General features: G+C 42.8%; 1 protein-coding gene across 1 annotated transcript; it reads left to right on the top strand.

The window, feature by feature from the left end:
• Positions 1–1,599: 1,599 nt before the first annotated feature.
• LOC139577625 (uncharacterized) lies at positions 1,600–18,131 on the top strand. Its single transcript, XM_071404761.1, has 3 exons — positions 1,600–2,118; positions 2,512–2,642; positions 14,566–18,131. Exons 1-3 carry the CDS (start codon positions 1,842–1,844, stop codon positions 15,847–15,849), a joined length of 1,692 nt encoding a protein of 563 aa, XP_071260862.1. The 5' UTR covers positions 1,600–1,841; the 3' UTR covers positions 15,850–18,131.
• The last annotated feature ends 4,074 nt before the right edge of the window (positions 18,132–22,205 follow it).

Raw genomic sequence — 22,205 nt, forward strand, 5'->3', positions numbered from 1 at the left:
GGTGATCAGTGGGGTAGTGTTGAGTGTAGAGGTGGATCAAATGAAAAATAATATTCCTGGTGTTTGTGACGCCTGCCGTTTGGTGAGACGTACTGTAGACCCGGTGGCAATGGTGAGACTGAGAATACCCTGTCTGTCTTGTTGAGCTTTGACACGGAGTTTCTACCTGATAAGGTCAGGCTAGGTTATATTTGCTATTCTGTGAGGGCCTATGTTCCGAGCCCGCTACGGTGCTTTAAGTGCTAAAGATTCAGACATGTTGCAGCAAGGTGTAGAAGGGAGATCCCACAATGTGAGAAATGTGTAGGAGGGAATAGTCCAAAGGAGTGTACAGTTGGGATAGAGAAAGCATTGTGTCAACTGTGCCCATGCAGCTGGGGATCCGAAGTGCCCTCAGAGACAAATTGAGATTGCCAGAGTTCGAGTAGGGAGGAACGTTTCCTATGCTGAGGCAGGGAAGAGAGTAGAGGGTGAGTGATTCGACTGGGAGCCCCCTAGTGAGTAGGCCTGAAGAGAGAGATCCAGAGAAAATGTAATTTTGTCAGGTTGGATTTATTGCTTTTATAGCCATGGTGATCAACTGCACTGATTTAGCAGAAATCACAGAAGATAGATGTAGTTGCAGCAACAGAAATATTTGGATGTGAGAGATTTTAGCGCAGAAAATGTACGGGGAGTTTTGAGAGAAGGGGTTCCATCCTCCAAGGCTGACGGCCTGGTGTAGGATCTCTTGGGGCCAAAGTAGTGGGATGGGGTGGTGGGTTTTGGGGGATAGTGTATAGGTGCAGGGTTAGATGGTGGTGCAATTTAGAGGTCCTGAACAGTCATTCTGAAACATACTTTTTTTCTCATGACTAACTACAAGGAAGTTAAAAAAGACAGGTTGGGTCTGCGGGCAGCTTATATTCATGAGCTTGCCTTGACTGGCAGCTCTTTGAAATGCCTATATCAAGCAACTAGGATGCAGTGAGAAGTGTTGCAGTAAAATCATCTCAAGCTAAGCTAATTTTTTTAAATATTGTAAAATAAAAATCTACCGTTTGGCACGTCTCTTGTGATGCAGTTCACAGCAGCACTGACGGGTGTGTTGACCTGACAACTGCGTTGGCGTTTTGAACGACCCTTTTGTTCCATGCTGGCTGAAGACCTAGCTAGCAAGTAACTCGCTAACACCAGGCACAGCCAAAAAGGTAAACATAGAAGTATCTTTGCCGTAGATGAATGGTGTAAACTTTTAATTATATTTGCTGACACCCTGTCAAATTGTGGCACCAGTAGAGTAGCTATCTAGCTATATAAACCACGTCCCTCTGCAAACTAGCCTTTTCCGACGTTGATACTTATTTAAATTAGGTAAGAGAATATCATGAAAGTTAAGGTGATGTCACCTTAACCCCTTAATAATGAATCCAACTGTTTGACATGGAGAGGGGTTCAATAACTTTATGATACAACTTTATTAATGTAGAAGCAACGGTGACTTTTATGATTTTCCAGTTCCTTTTACCAAAAAGGTTCTATCCGCACTCCGACCTGCAAAAGGCAGCAATAAGCAACACAGCGTCTAGTCTGCTGGAAAGCTACACGAAGAAGACACCGTAGCTTTGACGCCAACTAATAACGTCCTTTCTCTTCAGTGTATACGGAAGTAAACAATGACCAAGAACAATTTACACAATAGCGTTTTTTCATTCTTGTTGTTTAGACATTTACAAACACCATGGAACTAAAAATATGGCTCATTTAACTGCACAGCATCACATACCCCATGTATTATTTAATTCGTGTTAGAGACAGGACTTGGTTGGTAGATATTATATAGGTTACGCTAGCTGCTAACAATGGCTAACTGTATGGTTTTTCACACTCAAATAGCCTCCATCATGGAGGTGCTAGCGAATGCAGCAGTGGCAGAGATCTGTAAACTCGTAGACGACGACTACGCAGTGTTTCGTTTGGAAATAACTCAAAGCCAGAAAGAAAACAGGGTATTGCGGAGGAAACTACTGGAAATGAAGGTGTCACGGGAGCGCGCAGAGAGGAGAATGCGAGAGCGCGTCCTCGCCAGTCGTCCCAGAAGTGTCAAGCTCCTCGACCGATACAGAGGAATGGCAAGAGGTACATTTTGCAGAAGGCTGTGGAGCAGGTCGCAGTTCATATATAGCTGAGTGCCTGTCGCCCCGTTCCCCTCTGCACGTGTGTTCAGATGTGTTACCCATAATTGGATCTTGGTCAGTGTTTGGATAGAATGCAATAATTTCCTTGATTAATTGGCTATCTTGCACAAAGACACAATATCATATTGTAACCAGATTATTGATTTACTGCTTTTCCTATTATTTACTCAATGAAAACAATGTGATACATGGAACATAATACATCAATCAATAAATAGTATATCAAGAAGTTATAATTAGTGTTACCTTACATCCTTGCCAATTGTAGACAGCGTCAATAGTGTACAATATACCGCTAACCTAACCACCCCTTTTCCTCCAATCACTCTCTCAGGTGAAGGACATCTTACTGGAGGCTACAAGAGCTTTGTGAAGCCAGCGGGACACAATACATGGAGAGATGACCAACCAGTCACTGTTGATGAGGGGAGTGGAACCTCAAACCAGCATGTTATCGTGATAGAGGTTAGTCTAATAGAGTTACACCAAAAATGACAGTTGCTTTGTAACTCAAATGTGGCCCGTTTATTTTATAAAGGCTCCCCTCAGCTATTCACTTGCTTACATGTACATCCTCATTTATCTGCCTTAGGGGAGCTTGTGAGACTTGCCTACTGTTAATATGTGTGTGTGAATAACTCACGCTGGCGATTGAGATAAGATGCAAGAATAATCCTTTACTCAGGTATTACATGTTACAGGTCACGACATTCTATCTTGCATTACTCATCTCATATGTGTGTACTGTGTTCTATACTATCCATCTGAGCCTATGCCGCTCTGACATGCTCATTCATATTTATATATTCTTATTCCATTCCTTACTTAGATTTGTGTGTATTTGGTATTTGTTGTGGAATTGTTAGATATTGCTGCAATGTTGTAACTAGAAGCACAAGCATTTCGCTACAATCCGCAATAACATATGCTAACCATGTGTATGTGACCAATAAAATGTGATTTATCTATCCTAGATAGGTGCCCCACTAGCACCATCTCTGGGTTGGTATTATGCCCATTATCTTAACATCTTCCTTTTCATATAGAATTAGCTCGAGCACTTCATACCATTTTAATACCACAGTGAAAATACCTATTTACATTATCAACACCTTTTTCCTTCTCTTGTCCTAGTGTGGCGTACTGGTAGCATATTGGGCACTTCTGGGAGCCTCCGGGCCTCTTCTTCATCATCCATATCCTCCTGAAATTGTGGAGGAATGGTTGGCAGAGATAACTGCCCTGGTGGGGTATTCCCCATCTCCTCATTATGTGTCCTGCCCACACCATCCAGGGGATATTCACAGTCTTCCCATGTGGCCCTCCTGTGCCCTATGCTCTCCTGAACTGGGCGTATGTCCCTCCAGCTCCTTCAATTCTTTCGGCCCTTTACTTCCACTTCATATGACCTTGTGCTGATGTGCCCTATGCATGTGCCAAGTCTCCATATGGCATCTCTGGCTTGAGGTGACAGGAGCACTCTGACAGTTTGGCCTTGTTTTAATACAGGCACATTTTTGCATGCTGGTCATAGTAATGTTTTGACTTGTCCGAACGTGCACGCTTGTGTGCCTGAACATCCCTAATGACCTTAGGTGTGAGGAGCTTGGGAGCTGTTGGCAACAGAGAGCGAGTGCGTCTAGACATTAAGCGATGTACAGGACTGCTGCCGAAGCCCTCTGTGGGAGTATTTCTCAACGCCAAAATGGCTTGCCACACATCTCTGCCTTTCTGCATAGCCTTTGTGATGAGTCTTTGCTATTTTCACTGCTGACTCAGCCTTACCATTACTCTGACTGCGTTAGGATGAGGAGGACACATGATGGGTCTCCCAGGCTTTTGCACACAAAGCAAAGTCGTGACTCGTGAACTGGGGCTTATTATCCGTAACTACACCTTATCTGCTATGCCATATCTGATAAACTGCTGCTTACAACAATCGATGATGCAAGCGGCTGTTGTGTCAATCTCTTTCTCCACCTCCCAAAAATGGTAATAGTAGTCCACTATAATCAGGAAAGGAACACGCTTACTGTGAACAGATCCATTCCCACTTTAGACCAAGGACATGCTGGTATATCATGTGGCTGCAGGGTTTCCTTTTGCAGCTTAGGTAGGTTAGCATTCCATATGCTGCACACAGCCACAAAATGTTTTAATTTAGAATACTGAGTCTCTGGCTTTCCTGAGACTGGCTTCGATCCCTGAGTGCCCTGCTTGGATACGAGAGAGAATCATCGGGCGAAGAGTTTCTGGCACTAACACCCTGTCGCCTTTTGTCGACGACTGCTTCCTGCATTGTGAGTTTGTCTCTGTATGTCCAGCAGTCCCTTACCAGGATGGGCGTACTCTTTCTTGTGTCCGGCCAGCCTCTTATGATAAAAGACTGAAGCGTTCGAGAAGTCTTTTCCTCTGCTGAATGAGCTTTGGATAGCATCCCATGTCTACGGGGAGATGTTGTGATCAGTAGCATGGTTCACGTCTTCAACCTCAGCCTGTAGAGCATGTACAGTCTCATTTGTCCGTTATTGCGCGTGACTAGCTGTTGGTAGTGCTGCTCAAGACAAGAAACCTGCAATGTGAAGCTCTACTCCTTTCTTGTATACTACCTGAAATTGATAACACTGAAGCTTTAGCGTCATCCTTTGTAGTCGCTACGGGGCAGACAGAATAGTTTTTTTTTGAAGATGACCTCAAACGGCTTGTGATCAGTGTGCAACGTGATAAAGTCCCCATCATGAAGGTACTGGTCACAGGCGAACAATATGGCTAGGCACTCCTTTTCAATTTGAGCATATCCTTGCTCCGTGGGTGTCAATGTCCTCGAAGCAAATGCAATGGGCTGCCCCTTCTGCAGGAGCGCTGCCCCTAGGCCTTTGTCACTTGCAACACATTGTAGGGTCACTTCCTCAGAGAGGTCATAGTACCTCAGTATTGGTTGGTTGCTTACCAATTTCTTGATTTGCGCTAATGCAGCATCATGTTGAGGACGCCATGCCCACAGCACATCTTTATTGGTCAGTCGACGCAATGGCTCACAAGCGTCAGACAAATGAGGTAAGAATTAGGCTAAGTCATTTACAAAACCAATCAGTCGCTGCATTGCTTTTGCATCTGTAGGTGGCGGCATTTGCTGTACTGCCTCCGCCTTCTTGGAGTCTGGCTTCAGGCCTTCAGCTGTCAAAAGATGTCCCATGTATGTAATACTTGTGAGCCTGAGCTTAACTTTTGTCTTTATTCAGCTATAGATTAATCTGCCTTTCTCTTTGTAAGAGCTGAATCAGGTTGTGGTCATGGTCATGTACTGCTTCTTCCATTGTGGCACCACAGCCGTGTGCCAAGATGTCATCAGCTGTGACGCTTATTCCTGGCAGTCCCTGAAGTGCATCCGGTTGCCTTCGCTGATATTCCTCTGCAGCTGGTTTCACTCCTAAAGGTAACCTTGTCCACCGGTACCTACCATTGGGGGTCCAAAATGTGGTGAGGTAACTACTCTCTTCATCCAAATGTACCTGCCAGTACCATTTTTTGCATCCATAACCAAAAAGATTTTTGCTTTTGCCAGGCTTGGCAGTACCTCTTCAATGGTAGGCATTCGGTAATGCTCAGGGCACATGGATCGAGGCAGACTCTTATTTTGCCAGGCTTTTCCATCACAACCATGTTAATTATCCCCTTTGTAGGTTTGGTGACCTTTTATAATGACACCCTGTTCCTCCATTGAATCAACAGCCTTTAGTATCTTTTCTTTCAGTGGAATGGGGATTCGGCTGGGAATAATTTCTTTTGAATTGTTCCAATCCTCTTCCCCCAGACCTAGGTGACGCTGAAGCATTTGACACTGTCTTCCAATAATACTGAGCAGTGTTCCCACTCGCACATGCGGGTCTTTTTTATCTAAGCCCGTAGCGATTTCATAATTCTCCCACTGATCACGGAAAAACAGACAGTTTCGATACAAATCGCCTTTCATGTCCATGGCGCTAGGCACCGGGAATTTGACCGAGAGACATTGCAGGCTCTTTTTCCTCGCTCATCTGTTCCACTTGTTTGCGTTTATCCGACAGTGATTACATCGTCCACATACCTTATATTTTCCATAGGGCTTGGCTTTGTGTTCATTTCTCTGACACTGTTAACATCTATGTTAGATAAGATCCAAGCATAATCCTATGAAAAGACCCCTGGTGGCATGTCTGGTGGGATAAGTGTGTGTGTCAGAGCGGTGTGTAAGTTGACTATGCAAACAATTTGGGATTTTCAACACATTAATGTTTCTTATAAAAAGAAGAAGTGATGCAGTCAGTCTCTCCTCAACTCTTAGCCAAGAGAGACTGGCATGCATAGTATTTATATCAGCCCTCTGAATACAATTAAGAGCACAACGTGCCACTCTCTTCTGGGCCAGCTGCAGCTTAACTAGGTCTTTCCTTGCAGCACTGGACCACACGACTGGACAATAATAAAGATTAGACAAAACTAGAGGCTGCAGAACCTGCTTTTTGGAGTTCGGTGTCAAAAAAGCAGAGCATCTCTTTATTACGGCTAGAACTCTCCCCATCTTTGCAACCATTGAATCTATATGTTTTGACCATGACAGTTTATAATCTAAGGTAACACCAAGTAATTTAGTCTCCTCAACTTGTTCAACAGCCACACCATTCATTACCAGATTCAGCTGAGGTCTAGCACTTAAGGAATGATTTGTACCAAATACAGTGCTCTTAGTTTTGAGATGTTTAGGACCAGTTTATTACTGTCCACCCATTCCAAAACAGACTGCAACTCTTTGTTAAGGGTTTCAGTGACTTCATTAGCTGTGGTTGCTGATGCGTATATGGTTGAATCATCAGCATACATGGACACACATGCTTTGTTTAATGCCAGTGGCAGGTCATTGATAAAAATAGAAAAGAGTAGAGGGCCTAGAGAGCTGCCCTGCGGAACACCACGCTTTACATGTTTGACATTAGAGACATTTCCATTAAAGAAAACCCTTTGAGTTCTATTAGATAGATATAGCTCTGAATCCACAATATGACAGAGGTTGAAAAGCCATAGCACTTAAATTTTGGTCAATAATATCAAAGGCTGCACTGAAATCTAACAGTACAGCTCCCACAATGTCATTTGTGTCAGTGCAGTACATGTTGAGTGCCCTTCTCTATAAGCATGCTGAAAGTCTGTTGTTAATTTGTTTACAGAGAAATAGCATTGTATTTGGTCAAACCAAATTTTTTCCAACGGTTTGCTAAGAGCTGGCAGCAAGCTTATAGGTCTGCTGTTAGAACCAGTAAAGGCCACTTTACCACTCTTGGGTAGCGGAATTACTTTGGCTTCCCTCCAGGCCTGAGGACAAAGACTCTAGGCTCAGATTAAAAATATGACTGATATGAGTGGCTATAGAGTCAGCTACCATCCTCAGTAGCTTTCCATCTAAGTTGTCAATGCCAGGAGGTTTGTCATTATTGATCTTTAACAAAAATTTCCCCACCTCTCCCACACTAACTTTACAAAATTCAAACTTGGACTGCTTTCCTTTCATTATTTGTTTTTTTATGCATGAATATAATTGCTCACTGTTTGTCATGGGCATTTCCTGCCTAAGTTTGCCCACTTTGCCAATTAAATAATCATTAAAATAATTGGCAACACCAAATGGTTTTGTCATGAATAAGCCATCTGATGAATCGATGAAAGATGGAGTTGAATGTCTTTCTGCCCATAATTTCATTTAAAGTAATCCAAAGTTTTTTTCCCGTAATTCTTTGTCATTGATCTTGGCTTCATAATACAGTTTCTTCTTCTTTTTATCATGTTTAGTCAAATAATTTCTCAATTTGCAGTAAGTCAGCCAGTCAGATGTGCAGCCAGACTTATTAGCCACTCCTTTTGCCCCATCTCTTTCAACCATACAGTTTTTCAATTCCTCATCAATCCATGGAGCCTTAACAGTTCTAACAGTCAGTTTCTTAACAGGTGCATGTTTATCAATAATTGGAAGAAGCAATTTCATAAATTCATCAAGTGCAGTATCTGGATGATCCTTATTAATCACATCAGACCAACAAATATTTTTAACATCATCCACATAAGAGTCACAGCAAAATCTATTGTATGATCTCTTATACACTATTTTAGGCCCAGCTGTTGGAACTTTGGCTTTCCTGCATATAGCCACTATATTGTGATCACTGCATCCAATCGGTTCGGATACAGCTTTAGAACAAAGTTCTACAGCATTAATAAAAATGTGATCGATACATGTGGATGATTTTTTATTTAACCTTTATTTAACTAGGCAAGTCAGTTAAGAACAAATTCTTATTTTCAATGACGGCCTAGGAACAGTGGGTTAACTGCCTTGTTCAGGGGCAGAAGGACAGATTTTTACCTTGTAAGCTCGGGGATTCGATCTTGCAACCTTTCGGTTACTAGTCCAGTGCTCTAATCACTAGGCTACCTGCCGCACATCTTGTTCCTGTAGTGTTTGTAAACACTGTCGTGTCTTTGGCTATGCCGGATTAAGTGATATGACATGCTATTCTATAAAATAATTTCTCTGTTATTAATATTACCTGATGAAGCTAATCATGTAAATGTAATTAACTAGAAAGTCGGGGCACCACGAAATAATGTTTATAGAGCTGTTATCTTCCGAATAAACTCTTAACTTCTCTAGGATAGGGGGCAGCAAATTCACTATTGGATAAATAGCGTGCCCAATTTCAACTTCCTTCTACTCATCCCCAGAATATAAGATATGCATATTATTAGTAGATTTGGAAAGGAAACACTATGAAGTTTCTAAAACTGTTTGAATCATGTCTGTAAGTATAACAGAACTTATGTAGCAGGCAAAACCCCGAGGACTAACCATTCATTTTTTATTTATTTTTAAGTCACTGTCTGTTCAATGAGTTTTCATTGGAATACTGGATTTCTAATCACCCTGTTTTCAGTTCCTACCGCTTCCACTGGATGTCACCACTCTTTGGAAATAGGTTGAGGTTATTCCTTTGTGCAATGAAGAAGTGAGGCCACCTGAAAACAGTGTAAAGTCATGTGTACTGTTGGAGAGTTGCGCAAGACTAGAAAAGTAGCGTTAGTTTGTTGATCTCCTGTATTGAAAACAGATAGACCCGTCTTCAATTTGATCGATTATTAACGTTTACAAATACCTTTAAGTTGTATTACAAAAGTAGTTTGAAATGTTTTGGCAAAGTTTAGAGGTAATTTTTTAGATATTTTGTAGTGACTTTGCGCAAATTGGAAGCTGTTTTTTTCTGGATCAACCGCGCCAAATAAATGGACAATTTGGATATATATGGACGGAATTAATCGAACAAAAGGACCATTTGTGATGTTTATGGGACATTTTGGAGTGCCAACAAAAGAATCTCGTCAAAGGTAAGGCATGATTTATATTTTATTTCTGCGTTTTGTGTCGTGCCTGCAGCGTTGAAATATGCTACACTCTCTTTGTTTACTGTTGTGCTATCATCAGATAATAGCATCTTGTGCTTTCGCCGAAAAACCTTTTTGAAATCTGACATGGTGGCTGGATTCACAACGAGTGTAGCTTTAATTTGGTATCTTACATGTGTGATTTAATGAAAGTTTGATTTTATATCATTTTTTTGGATTTGGTGCTCTACATTTTCCCTGGCTATTGGCCAAGTGGGACGGTAGCGTCCCACATATCCTAGAGAATTAAAGACCTGGTAAGTAATCTTTTACCTCAATAGCAGTCAATATTTAATCGTCACCTTATTTAGTCTCATCTGAAAGTTGTAAATTCTTGGTTATCTTCACGAACCCTGGCTAACAAGTTGAATCAGCAATACAAAATGTGGTTTAATTATTTATTTACTAAATACCTAAATAATCCCACAGAATGGATCATACATTGATTACAAATTATGTCATAAAGGAAAACGTCCCTAGCGGACGGAACAGATATGACGGCTGGTTACACAAAGAAAGGGGGTTGGGTTTTGAATGAAAGAGCGGGAAGACTGAGGAAGAAAACTATTTTGTCTCTCTATCGGGCCATAGGCAGCTATGCTATCGTAAATACAGTATCTTATGCATTCTAAATAACCGCCCATTCGAAAAAGGAAAATGCCATAAATATTTACTCTGAGCTGCGCTTCGGTAGATTGGTCGTAGATAAAGGCCGGGTTGTCCTTTGAAGAATGTCTGGTGGTAGAACGGATACTTAGTAGTACCGTCGCCGTGTGGTAGACAGATACTCTGTCCGTCCTCTCCTAGCCCACGTCTACAGTTGCTGCGCTAACGCAACGGCTAGGTGGTATCACTTCTTTAGTGAATAAGAGTTCAAAGTTCATACCAAGTTGCCATACTTTAAGCCCATGCTATATTCTGGCTGGTAGAGTCAAAACTCATCCTTTTGGAGTGTGGATCGTCATCTTCACTTTGAAATTCGATGCTAATTTTGTTAGGTTCTGGTTGTCCAACCAGAGCTCACGCTGAGGTTGGCTTAGTTCTGTAGGTGGCCTTGTCCTTTTTAACGCGGGGACCGCAAGTCCTCACGTCCTTGGAACAGGAAGTTGAATTTTCGTCAACGGGTTTATATAGTGGTGAAACAAGGGCGCGTTTCATAGTTTACAACACATGTCTGTTCACTTGGGCGGGGCCTCTGAGTGAGCAGAGTGGTGTTCTTATGACAAACCGTTCTCTCATTAACTTCTTTGGGGTAGGGGGCAGTATTTTCACTTCCGGATGAAAACGGCCTGCTACAAAGCCATAAAAGCTAGAATAGGCATATTATTAGTAGATTTGGATAGAAAACACTCTGAAGTTTCTAAAACTGTTTGAATGATGTCTGTGAGTATAACAGAACTCATCAGGCAGGCAAAAACCTGAGAAAAAATCCAACCAGGAAGTGGGAAATCTGAGGTTGGTCGATTTTCAACTCATCTCCTATTGAAGATACAGTGGGATATTGGTAATGTTGCACTTCCTAAGGCTTCCACTAGATGTCAACAGTCGTTAGAACCTTGTCTGATGCCTCTACTGTTTAGTGGGGCCGAAGGAGAGAGGAATGAGTCAGGTCTGTCATGAGGTGACCATGCGCATTCACGTGAGAGCGAGCTCTGTTCCATCGCAATTCTGAAGACAATGGAATACTCCGGTTGGAACATTATTGAAGAATGATGTTAAAAATATCCTAAAGATTGATTCAATACTTCGTTTGTCATATTTTTACGGACTGTAATATAACTAACATTTCGTCCGTACTTTCCGCTGGACCTGCCCGCGCGTCGTGACTTTGGAAAGTGTACTGAACGCTAGAACAACAAGGAGGAATTTGGACATAAATAACGGACATTATCGAACAAAACAAACATTTACTGTGGAACTGGGATTCCTGGGAGTGCATTCTGATGAAGATCATCAAAGGTAAGTGAATGTTTATAATGTTACTTCTGACTTCTGTTGACTGCATAATATGGCGGATATATTTGTGTCTTGATTGGGCTCTGAGCGCCGACTCAGATTATTGCAAGGTTTGCTTTTTTCGTAAAGCTTTTTTGAAATCTGACACAGCGGGTGCATTAAGGAGAAGTGCATCTAAAATTCCATGCATAACAGTTGTATCTTTTAGCAATGTTATTTTTGAGTATTCCTGTAAATTGATGTGGCTCTCTGCAAAATCAAAGGATGTTTTGGAACTTCTGAACGTAAGGCGCCAATGTAAACTCAGATTTTTGGATATAAATATGAACTTTACCGAACAAAACATACATGTATTGTGTAACATGAAGTCCTATGAGTGTCATCTGATGAAGATCATCAAAGGTTAGTGATTCATTTTATCTATATTTCTGCTTTTTGTGAATCCTCTCTTTGGCTGGAAAAATGGCTGTGTTATTCTGTGAATAGGCACTCACCTAACATAATCGTTTGGTTTGCTTTCGGCGTAAAGCCTTTTTTAAATCGGACACTGTGGCTGGATTTACAACAAGTGTATCTTTAAAATGGTGTAAAATACATGTATGTTTGAGGAATTTTAATTATGGGATTTCTGTTGTTTTGAATTTGGCGCCCTGCAGTTTCACTGGTTGTTGAAGAGGTGGGACGCTACCGTCTCACGTACCCTAGAGAGGTTTTAAGAAGCTAAAATTTACATTTAATCTTTTCACAAATAGTTTCATATTTAAACATTTAAATTGCACAACAATTCCATGTGAATCTCATAACTAGAATGTGTAGATTTTCCAAGATACAGTTTGTCGTCCTATCATCAGTAATCATGTCTCAGTCGCCAACTGATCTGACATCATATTCATTAAGTACCAACGCATATTTTCAACTGGTTGGATTACCGAAATATGGTTCCGTTTCCCACCCTTTGAGGTTTCCAGAATCTCTATGTTAACAAAGGGCTTTTCAAGAGTCAACTCTATAGAGTAGAGAGAGAGAAACGGGGGGGGGGGGTATTTATGGGGGTCATAAACCTCCCCCAACAGGCCAACATCATGACAACACCTTGGTAGGTTGATTAATAACCTGAACCAGATTACAGGCACTGGTTACAGTAAGAAGCTTCCTCTTGAGCGGACAGCTTGATGAAAACCAGTCAATATTCAGGTCCAAGAAAGTAGACCTCTGTGTTTACATCACATACAATCAAGCATATCACACATATTATTTAGATACTGACTGTTAGCACTTGGTGGCCTATAGCAACACCCCAAAAGAAAAGGCTTTAGATGTGCCAAGTGCAACCACAACACTTCAATAACACTTGACATCGGATCTTCTCTAAGCATTACAGGGATATGGCTCTGAATATATACAGGAACATCTCCCCCAAAAGCATTTCTGTATCTTCTATAAATGTTATCATCAAATGAATTATCTAAGTCTCAGAAATGGCTAATATGAATGCTATCTGATGTTAGCAAGTTATTGATTTCATGAACCTTATTTCTAAGGCTACATATATTAATATGGGCTATTTTCAGCCCTTTCCTGGGTAGCTGATAAGAGAGCAGACAAAGCAAGAGAAAAAAAATATACATTCAGCAGTCCATTAATTAATTGGTGTGTGTGTGTGCTGCGGGGTTGAGGCTACGGACCCATAGGCTTGGCTTTCTCGTCCCTTCCAGGCTTCTGGGAGGGTAGACAATGAGCCTGTCGTAGCAGATGTACTTAATGTCCCCATGCGCTCTGGCAGCTTTCATGACTGGGATCAGTTTTTCCTCTTCTGGCGCACAGCTACAGGATTATCTTCGTTGAGGAAGATATACGTGCCTCTCAAGTTCTTGGGTCCTTCCAGAACAGGTACCTTGTCCTTGAAACTTGGGAACTTGACCACTATCGGACTGGGCCTATCACCTGGGCCGGTGGTGGATTTTCCAGTCCTGTGGACACACTCCACCTCAATCTTCCTGTGGTCCATCTTCAATTTCTCAGAGATCATTTCCCTCACTTTGTCCTAATACTCCATCCAGGTCTCATGTGGCGATTCTGCAATTCCGTCCACAACCATGTTGTTTCGCCTTGATTGTCCCTCGAAATAGTCTGATTTATCGGTCGTTGTTATCATGGATTCACACACACAACTGATGTCCTCTCTCAATGAGTTACAGATTGCTGTCATCTTGCCGTTCTCCTGTTTCAACTCGTCAAGCTGATCCTGGGAGAACTGCAAACTGTTCTTCAGGTCCTGGACCTCTCTGGTCAGTCGTCCATTATTTTATTAGTAGAATCCACAAGTATTTGGACAAAACACTTGAAGCTATTTTCTTGTTGTTGTGACAACTGCTTGTTGGTCTCTTTTTGTAGAGACACCACTGGCACTGTCCTCAACGGTACTCCCGCCGGCTTTGGTCTTTGTCATGGTACTCGGGACAATCCGTGGTCCCAGCCACAATGGCTAAAAGCGTCGCGGGCTGCGTTCAAGAACACCTCGCTAGCTTGATGTTCAGCTAGCTAGCAGCTAGGCTAGCTGCGACGCCAAATAGCTCCTCAGACCCGTCCTTGGTCAGCAGGATCACTGGAAAGATACAATCAGTCCCAGCAACTGATGCCAACTGCGTCGCGAGATCCAACATAAGAAGCTAGGTAGCTACCAATAACTTTCCAATGTACTTTTAAACAACAAACTTTCCAAACAATCAAAACCTAGCTCTTCCTCTTCCTTCCTACAACAGGAAGTGACACGTTACAAGTGTTACACGTTACAGCTCACCACATCCTAATCAGACCCTCCTAATGCACCCGTTTATCTATCCTAAATAGGTGCCCCACTAGCGCCATCTCTGGTTTGGTATTATGCCCATTATCTCATCACCTACGACATTGTTATCCAATTCAACTCATGTACCGGCAATAACCTCCTCTCTTCTTGTGTCAGTCTGCAGATGGAGAGGCTGCAGGTCCTGGAGGATCGTCTCTGGTCAAGCAGGAGAGGACTGAAGGAGAAGAGGACCCACGGCACAGTAGAGACATCCAGACTGTAGCCACGGGGGACCAATCCAACACCGCCATGCCCCAGCCCAGGACCAGACGCAGTATCACAGAGTTCAGTGAAATGCCGAACGCCGTCCTAAAGTCAGAGACTGACAAAGAGACTTTAACTGTAACAAAAAGGCTTTTACACACAGGATCTGACAGGTTAGACCCAGAGAGGCTGGGGCCACTGGGCTGTCCTCCTGCTCCTGGCTCAGAGTATTTACCAGTATTTCATCAGAGCCAGAGTAAGGATCATTCATGTGGAGATGGTGATCGTGACACGTTAGACAATGGCAATGATGATCCGTCTTGTTCTTACGCTACAGAGATGGACCCTGACAACATGCTCTTGGGTTTAGAGACACAGACTGATCTGTCTAGAGGACACTGGAACCAGTACAGTAGTGGTAGCGTATACTCTGAAGGGTGCCTAGATAAGAAAGGAGAGGGTCTGGTCGTAGATGAATTGACTGTGAAAGTGGAGGGCGACGCCCCTCCCACATGGAATGGAGATGGTCACCTTGGAGACGGACACTCACAGGGCAGAGATTTCTTAGATTACAGGGAAAGCTTAGAGACAAATTCACTTGTCGCGACCCACTCCACTTTACACGCATTCAGGGATCGCGACCTAGTGTCCACGTCGATGGGGCCTTCCGATTCACACGGCCGTGTTCTTTTTGATCAGAAATTGAACTCAAACGACAGGGCTAGAGACCAGGCTCAGGGAGAAGAAGCCACATCAGGAAATAATAAAGAGAAACGGTTCCTCTGCATGTTTTGTAACAAAGGCTTCAGCTGCCTCCAGAAGGTGGAGATCCACCAGAGGGTCCACACAGGGGAAAAACCTTTCAGCTGTACCCAGTGTCATATGCGCTTTGCCCAGACTGGTGACCTGAAGAGGCACCAGAGGGTCCACACAGGGGAGAAACCATTCGGTTGCCACCTGTGCCGGGCTAGTTTCTCCCACTCCTCCAGCCTGAAAAGGCACCAGAGGGTCCACACAGGGGAGAAACCCTACAGCTGCCCCCAGTGTGAGAAAAGGTTCTCCCACCAGCACCATTTGAAGATGCACCTGAAGGTCCACACGGGAGAGAGGTCGTTTGCCTGTACACACTGTGGGAAAAGTTTCTCCGAGAGGAGCTACCTCAGGATACACCAGCAGAAAAAACATTCCACTCTATAACGTAGAAAGTAACCATTCCACTCGATAGCTTCTGAAGTTTAGATCAAACTCTGCATTAAAGACAAAAATGAATTTATTGTTGTCAGCAGAAAAGACCCAGAGATGCATTTGGTATAACGAGAGCTACAGATTTCAGTGTTGAATATTCCTGAGTAGAATATTACATCCAGACATGGTGTGATATTTAAGGCATATACAATGCCTTTGGAAAGTATTCAGACCCCTTGACCTTTTCCACATTTTATTTCATTACAGCCTTATTCTATAATGGATTAAATAAATATAAAATCCTCAGCAATCTACACACAATACCCCATAATGCGAAAACAGGAATACCTTATTTACATAAGTATTCAGACCCTTTGCTATGAGAAATTGAGCTCAGGTGCATCTTGTTTCAATTGATCATCCTTGAGGAAAGTTCTACAACTTGATTGGAGTCCACCTATGGTAAAGTAAATTGATTGGACATGATTTGGCAAGGCACACATCTGTCTGTATAAGGTCACACAGTTGACAGTGTATGTCAGAGCAAAAACCAAGCCATGAGGTTGAAGGATTTGTCCGTAGAGCTCCAAAACAGGATTATGTCGAGGCACAGATCTGGGGAAGGGTACCAAAACATTTCTGCAGCATTGAAGGTCTCCAAGAACACAGTGGCCTCCATCATTCTTAAATGAAGAAGTTTGGAACCACCAAGACTCTTCCTGGTGCTGGCTTCCCGGCCAAACTGAGTAATCGGGCATGCTTTGGTGGGTGTTTTTCAGTCACAGGGACTGGGAGACTAGTCAGGATCAAGGCAAAGTAGAACGGAGCAAAGTACAGAGAGATCCTTGATGAAAACCTACTCCAGAGCGCTCAGGACCTCAGACTGGGGCGAAGGTTCACCTTCCAACAGGTCAACGACCCTAAGCACACAGCCAAGACGATGTAGGAGTGGCTTAGGGACAAGTCTCAATGTCCTTGAGTGGCCCAGCCAGAGCCCAGACTTCGATCATCTCTGGAGAGACCTGAAAATAGCTGTGTAGCAACACTCCCCATCCAAACTGGGACATAAATTAGCAAACATTTCTAAAAACCTGTTTTTGTTTTGTCATTATGGGGGTATTGTGTGTAGATTGATGAGGGGGAAAACTATTGAATCAATTTTAGAGTAAAGCTGTAACCTAAACAAAATGTGAAAAAAGTCAAGGGGTCTAAATGCTTTTCCGAAGGTACTGTAAGCCTAAAAAGTCTGTTGCATATTGTGTTTGTACTGTAAGCTATATGATGTTCACAAATGTCTGTTTCATTACTTCCATTCAACTATTGTTTTGACACTTTTAATAAGAAAATTAATGCAAATCATCAAGTTCATGCAGATTTTTTGTTCAGGCATGTTTGTGTGGTTTTCATATGGTGTATTTAAAACTTGTTTAATGTTTAGTCATTTTGACTTACACCCAACAGCGCTTTATAACCATTATAGACTTACTAAATATACCTACACATACACTAACAAACACATACTCTTCAAAATAGTTCAGTCAGGTTTGTCTGATGATGACTTTTCACTTATCATAGCTGACTTATTTTTTATCTACAACATCATGTTTAAAGCGCCTTCAGAAAGTATTCAGACCCCTTTTACTTTTTACATATTTTGTTGTGTTACAGGCTGAATTTAAAATGGATTAAATGGAGAATTCTTGTCACTGGCCTACACACAATACCCCATGATGTCAAAGTGGAATTATGTTTTTAGAAAATTTTACAAAATGAAGTCTTGAGTCAATTAGTATTCAACCCCTTTGTTATGGCAAGCCAAAATAAGTTCAGGAGTAAACATTTGCTTAACAAGTCACAAGTTGCATGGACTCACTCTATGCAATAATAGCGTTTAACATAATTTTTGAATTAGTACCTCTCTATACCCAACACATACAGTTATCTGTAATGTCCCTCAGTCGGGCAGTGAAATTCAAACACAGATTAAACCACAAAGACCAGGGAGGTTTTCCAATGCCTCTGAAAGAAGGGAACCTATTGTTAGATGGGTAAAACCTAAAAAGCAGACATTGAATATCCCTTTCAGCATGGGGAAGTTATTAATTACACTTTAGATGGTGTATCAATACACCCAGACACTACAAAGATACAGGAAGGAAAATTATTCATACATATTTCAATTGGCAACATATACATACTATTTGTATTTTATATGTATACCTTTGCCTATTCTCTCTGGTTTCTAACATACGGTTTTGCACCAAATGATTGTCAAATAAATCAAATCAAATGTATTTATAAAGGCCTTCTTACATTAGCTGATATCTCAAAGTGCTGTACAGAAACCCAGCCTAAAACCCCAAACAGCAAGCAATGCAGGTGTAGAAGCACGGTGGCTAAAACTCCCTAGAAAGGCCAGAACCTAGGAAGAAACCTAGAGAGGAACCAGGCTATGGGGGTGGCCAGTCCTCTTCTGGCTGTGCCGGGTGGAGATTATAACAGAACATGGCCAAGATGTTCAAATGTTCATAGATGACCAGCAGGGTCAAATAATAATAATCACAGTGGTTGTCGAGGGTGCAACAGGTCAGCACCTCAGGAGTAAATGTCAGTTGGCTTTTCATAGCCTATCATTCAGAGTGTCTCTACCCCTCCTGCTGTCCCTAGAGAGTTGGAAACGGCAGGTCTGGGACAGGTAGCACGTCCGGAGAACAGGTCAGGGTTCCATAGCCGCAGGCAGAACAGTTGAAACTGGAGCAGCAGCACGGCCAGGTGGACTGGGGACAGCAAGGAGTCATCAGGCCAGATAGTCATGAGGCATGGTCCTAGTGCTCAGGTCCTCCAAGAGAGAGAAAGAAAGAATTAGAGAGCATACTTAAATACACACAGGACACCGGATAAGACAGGAGAAATACTCCAGATATAACAGACTGACCCTAGCCCCCCAACACAAACTACTGCAGTATAAATACTGGAGGCTGAGACAGGAGGGGTCGGGAGACACTGTGGCCCCATCCGACGATACCCCCGGACAGGGCCAAACAGGAAGGATATAACCCCACCCACTTTGCCAAAGCACAGCCCCCGCACCACTAGAGGGATATCTTCAACCACCAACTTACAATCCTGAGACAAGGCCGAGTATAGCCCACAAAGATCTCCACCACAGCACAAACCACTGTGGCCCCGTCCGGCGATACCCCCGGACAGGGCCAAACAGGCAGGATATAACCCCTCCCACTTTGTCAAAGCACAGCCCCCACACCAATAGAGGGATATCTTCAACCACCAACTTACCATCCTAATACAAGGCCGAGTATAGCCCACAAAGATCTCCGCCACGGCACAACCCAGACATGAAGATCACGTCAGTGACTCAACCCACTCAAGTGACGCACCCCTCCCAGGGACGGCATGGAAGAGCACCAGTAAGCCAGTGACTCAGCCCCTGTAATAGGGTTAGAGGCAGAGAATCCCAGTGGAGAGACAGCAAGGGTGGTTCGTTGCTCCAGTCCCTTTTCGTTCACCTTTACACTCCTGGGCCAGACCACTCAATCATAGGACCTACTGAAGAGATGAGTCTTCAATAAAGACTTAAAGGTTGAGACCGAGTCTGCGTCTCTCACATGGGTAGGCAGACCATTCCATAAAAATTGAGCTCTATAGTAGAAAGCCCTGCCTCCAGCTGTTTGCTTAGAAATTCTAGGGACAGTTAGGAGGCCTGCGTCTTGTGACCATAGCGTACGTGTACAGTGAGGGAAAAAAGTATTTGATCCCCTGCTGATTTTGTACGTTTGCCCACTGACAAAGTCTATAATCAGTCTATAATTTTAATGGTAGGTTTATTTGAACAGTGAGAGACAGAATATCAACAAAAAAATCCAGAAAAACGCATGTCAAAAATGTTATGAATTGATTTGCATTTTAATGAGGGAAATAAGTATTTGACCCCTCTGCAAAACATGACTTAGTACTTGGTGGCAAAACCCTTGTTGGCAATCACAGAGGTCAGACGTTTCTTGTAGTTGGCCACCAGGTTTGCACACATCTCAGGAGGGATTTTGTCCCACTCCTCTTTGCAGATCTTCTTCAAGTCATTAAGGTTTTGAGGCTGACGTTTGGCAACTCGAACCTTCAGCTCCCTCCACAGATTTTCTATGGGATTAAGGTCTGGATACTGGCTAGGCCACTCCAGGACCTTAATGTGCTTCTTCTTGAGCCACTCCTTTGTTGCCTTGGCCGTGTGTTTTGGGTCATTGTCATGCTGGAATACCCATCCACGACCCATTTTCAATACCCTGGCTGAGGGAAGGAGGTTTTCACCCAAGTTTTGACGGTACATGGCCCCGTCCATCGTCCCTTTGATGCGGTGAAGTTGTCCTGTCCCTTTAGCAGAAAAACACCCCCAAAGCATAATGTTTCCACCTCCATGTTTGACGGTGGGGATGGTTTCTTGGGGTCATAGGCAGCATTCTTCCTCCTCCAAACACGGCAAGTTGGGTTGATGCCAAAGAACTCCATTTTGGTCTCATCTGACCACAACACGTTCACCCAGTTGTCCTCTGAATCATTCAGATGTTCATTGGCAAACTTCAGACGGGCATGTATATGTGCTTTCTTGAGCAGGGGGACCTTGCGGGCGCTGCAGGATTTCAGTCCTTCACGGCATAGTGTGTTACCAATTGTTTTCTTGATGACTATGGTCCCAGCTGCCTTGAGATCATTGACAAGATCCTCCTGTGTAGTTCTGGGCTGATTCCTCACCGTTCTCATGATCATTGCAACTTCACGAGGTGAGATCTTGCATGGAGCCCCAGGCTGAGGGAGATTGACAGGTCTTTTGTGTTTCTTCCATTTGCGAATAATCACAGAAACTGTTGTCACCTTCTCACCAAGCTGCTTGGCGATGGTCTTGTAGCCCATTCCAGCCTTGTGTAGGTCTACAATCTTGTCCCTGACATCCTTGGAGAGCTCTTTGGTCTTGGCCATGGTGGAGAGTTTGGAATCTGATTGATTGATTGCTTCTGTGGACAGGTATCTTTTATACAGGTAAGAAACTGAGATTAGGAGCACTCCCTTTAAGAGTGTGCTCCTAATCTCCGTTCGTTACCTGTATGAAAGACACCTGGGAGCCAGAAATCTTTTTGATTGAGAAGGGGTCAAATACTTATTTCCCTCATTAAAATGCAAATCAATTTATAACATTTTTGACATGCATTTTTCTGGATATTTTTGTTGTTATTCTGTCTCTCACTGTTCAAATAAACCTACCATTAAAATTATAGACTGATAATATCTTTGTCAGTGGGCAAACGTACAAAATCAGCAGGGGATCAAATACTTTTTTCCCTCACTGTAGGTATGTACGGCAGGACCAAATCGGAAAGATGGGTAGGAGCAAGCCCATGTAATGCTTTGTAGGTTAGCAGTAAAACCTTGAAATCAGCCCTTGCCTTAACAGGAAGCCAGTGTAGAGAGGCTAGCACTGGAGTAAAATTATCAAATTTTGGGGTTCTAGTCAAGATTCTAGCAGCCGTGTTTAGCACTAACTGAAGTTTATTTAGTGCTTTATCCGGGTAGCCGGAAAGTAGAGCATTGCAGTGTCTAACCTAGAAGTGACAAGAGCATGGATTCATTTTTCTGAATCATTTTTGGACAGAAAGTTTCTTATTTTTGCAATGTTACGTAGATGGAAAAAAGCTGTCCTTGAAACAGTCTTGATATGTTCGTCAAAAGAGAGATCAGGGTCCAGAGTAACGCCGAGGTCCTTCACAGTTTTATTTGAGACGACTTTACAACCATCAAGATTAATTGTAAGATTTAACAGAAGATCTCGTTGTTTCTTGGGACCTAGAACAAGCATCTCTGTTTTGTCCGAGTTTAAAAGTAGAAAGTTTTCAGCCATCCACTTCCTTATGTTTGAAACACAGGCTTCTAGCGAGGGCAATTTTGGGGCTTCACCATGTTTCATTGAAATGTACAGCTGTGTGTCATCCGCATAGCAGTGAAAGTTAACATTATGTTTCTGAATGACATCACCAAGAGGTAAAAGATATAGTGAAAACAATAGTGGTCCTTAAACGGAACCTTGAGGAACACCGAAATTTACAGTTGATTTGTCAGAGGACAAACCATCCACAGAGACAAACTGATATCTTTCCGACAGATAAGATCTAAACCAGGCCAGAACTTGTCCGTGTAGACCAATTTGGGTTTCCAATCTCTCCAAAAGAATGTGGTGATCGATGGTATCAAAAGCAGCACTAAGGTCTAGGAGCACGAGGACAGATGCAGAGCCTCAATGCTAATCAATGCTTCAGAACCAAAATGTTGCATGGCTTGATTGTTGTCCAATTACCAGTCATCAG

This window comes from Salvelinus alpinus, chromosome 6 (genome assembly GCF_045679555.1).
Source record: "Salvelinus alpinus chromosome 6, SLU_Salpinus.1, whole genome shotgun sequence".
Taxonomy (NCBI): Eukaryota; Metazoa; Chordata; class Actinopteri; order Salmoniformes; family Salmonidae; genus Salvelinus; species Salvelinus alpinus.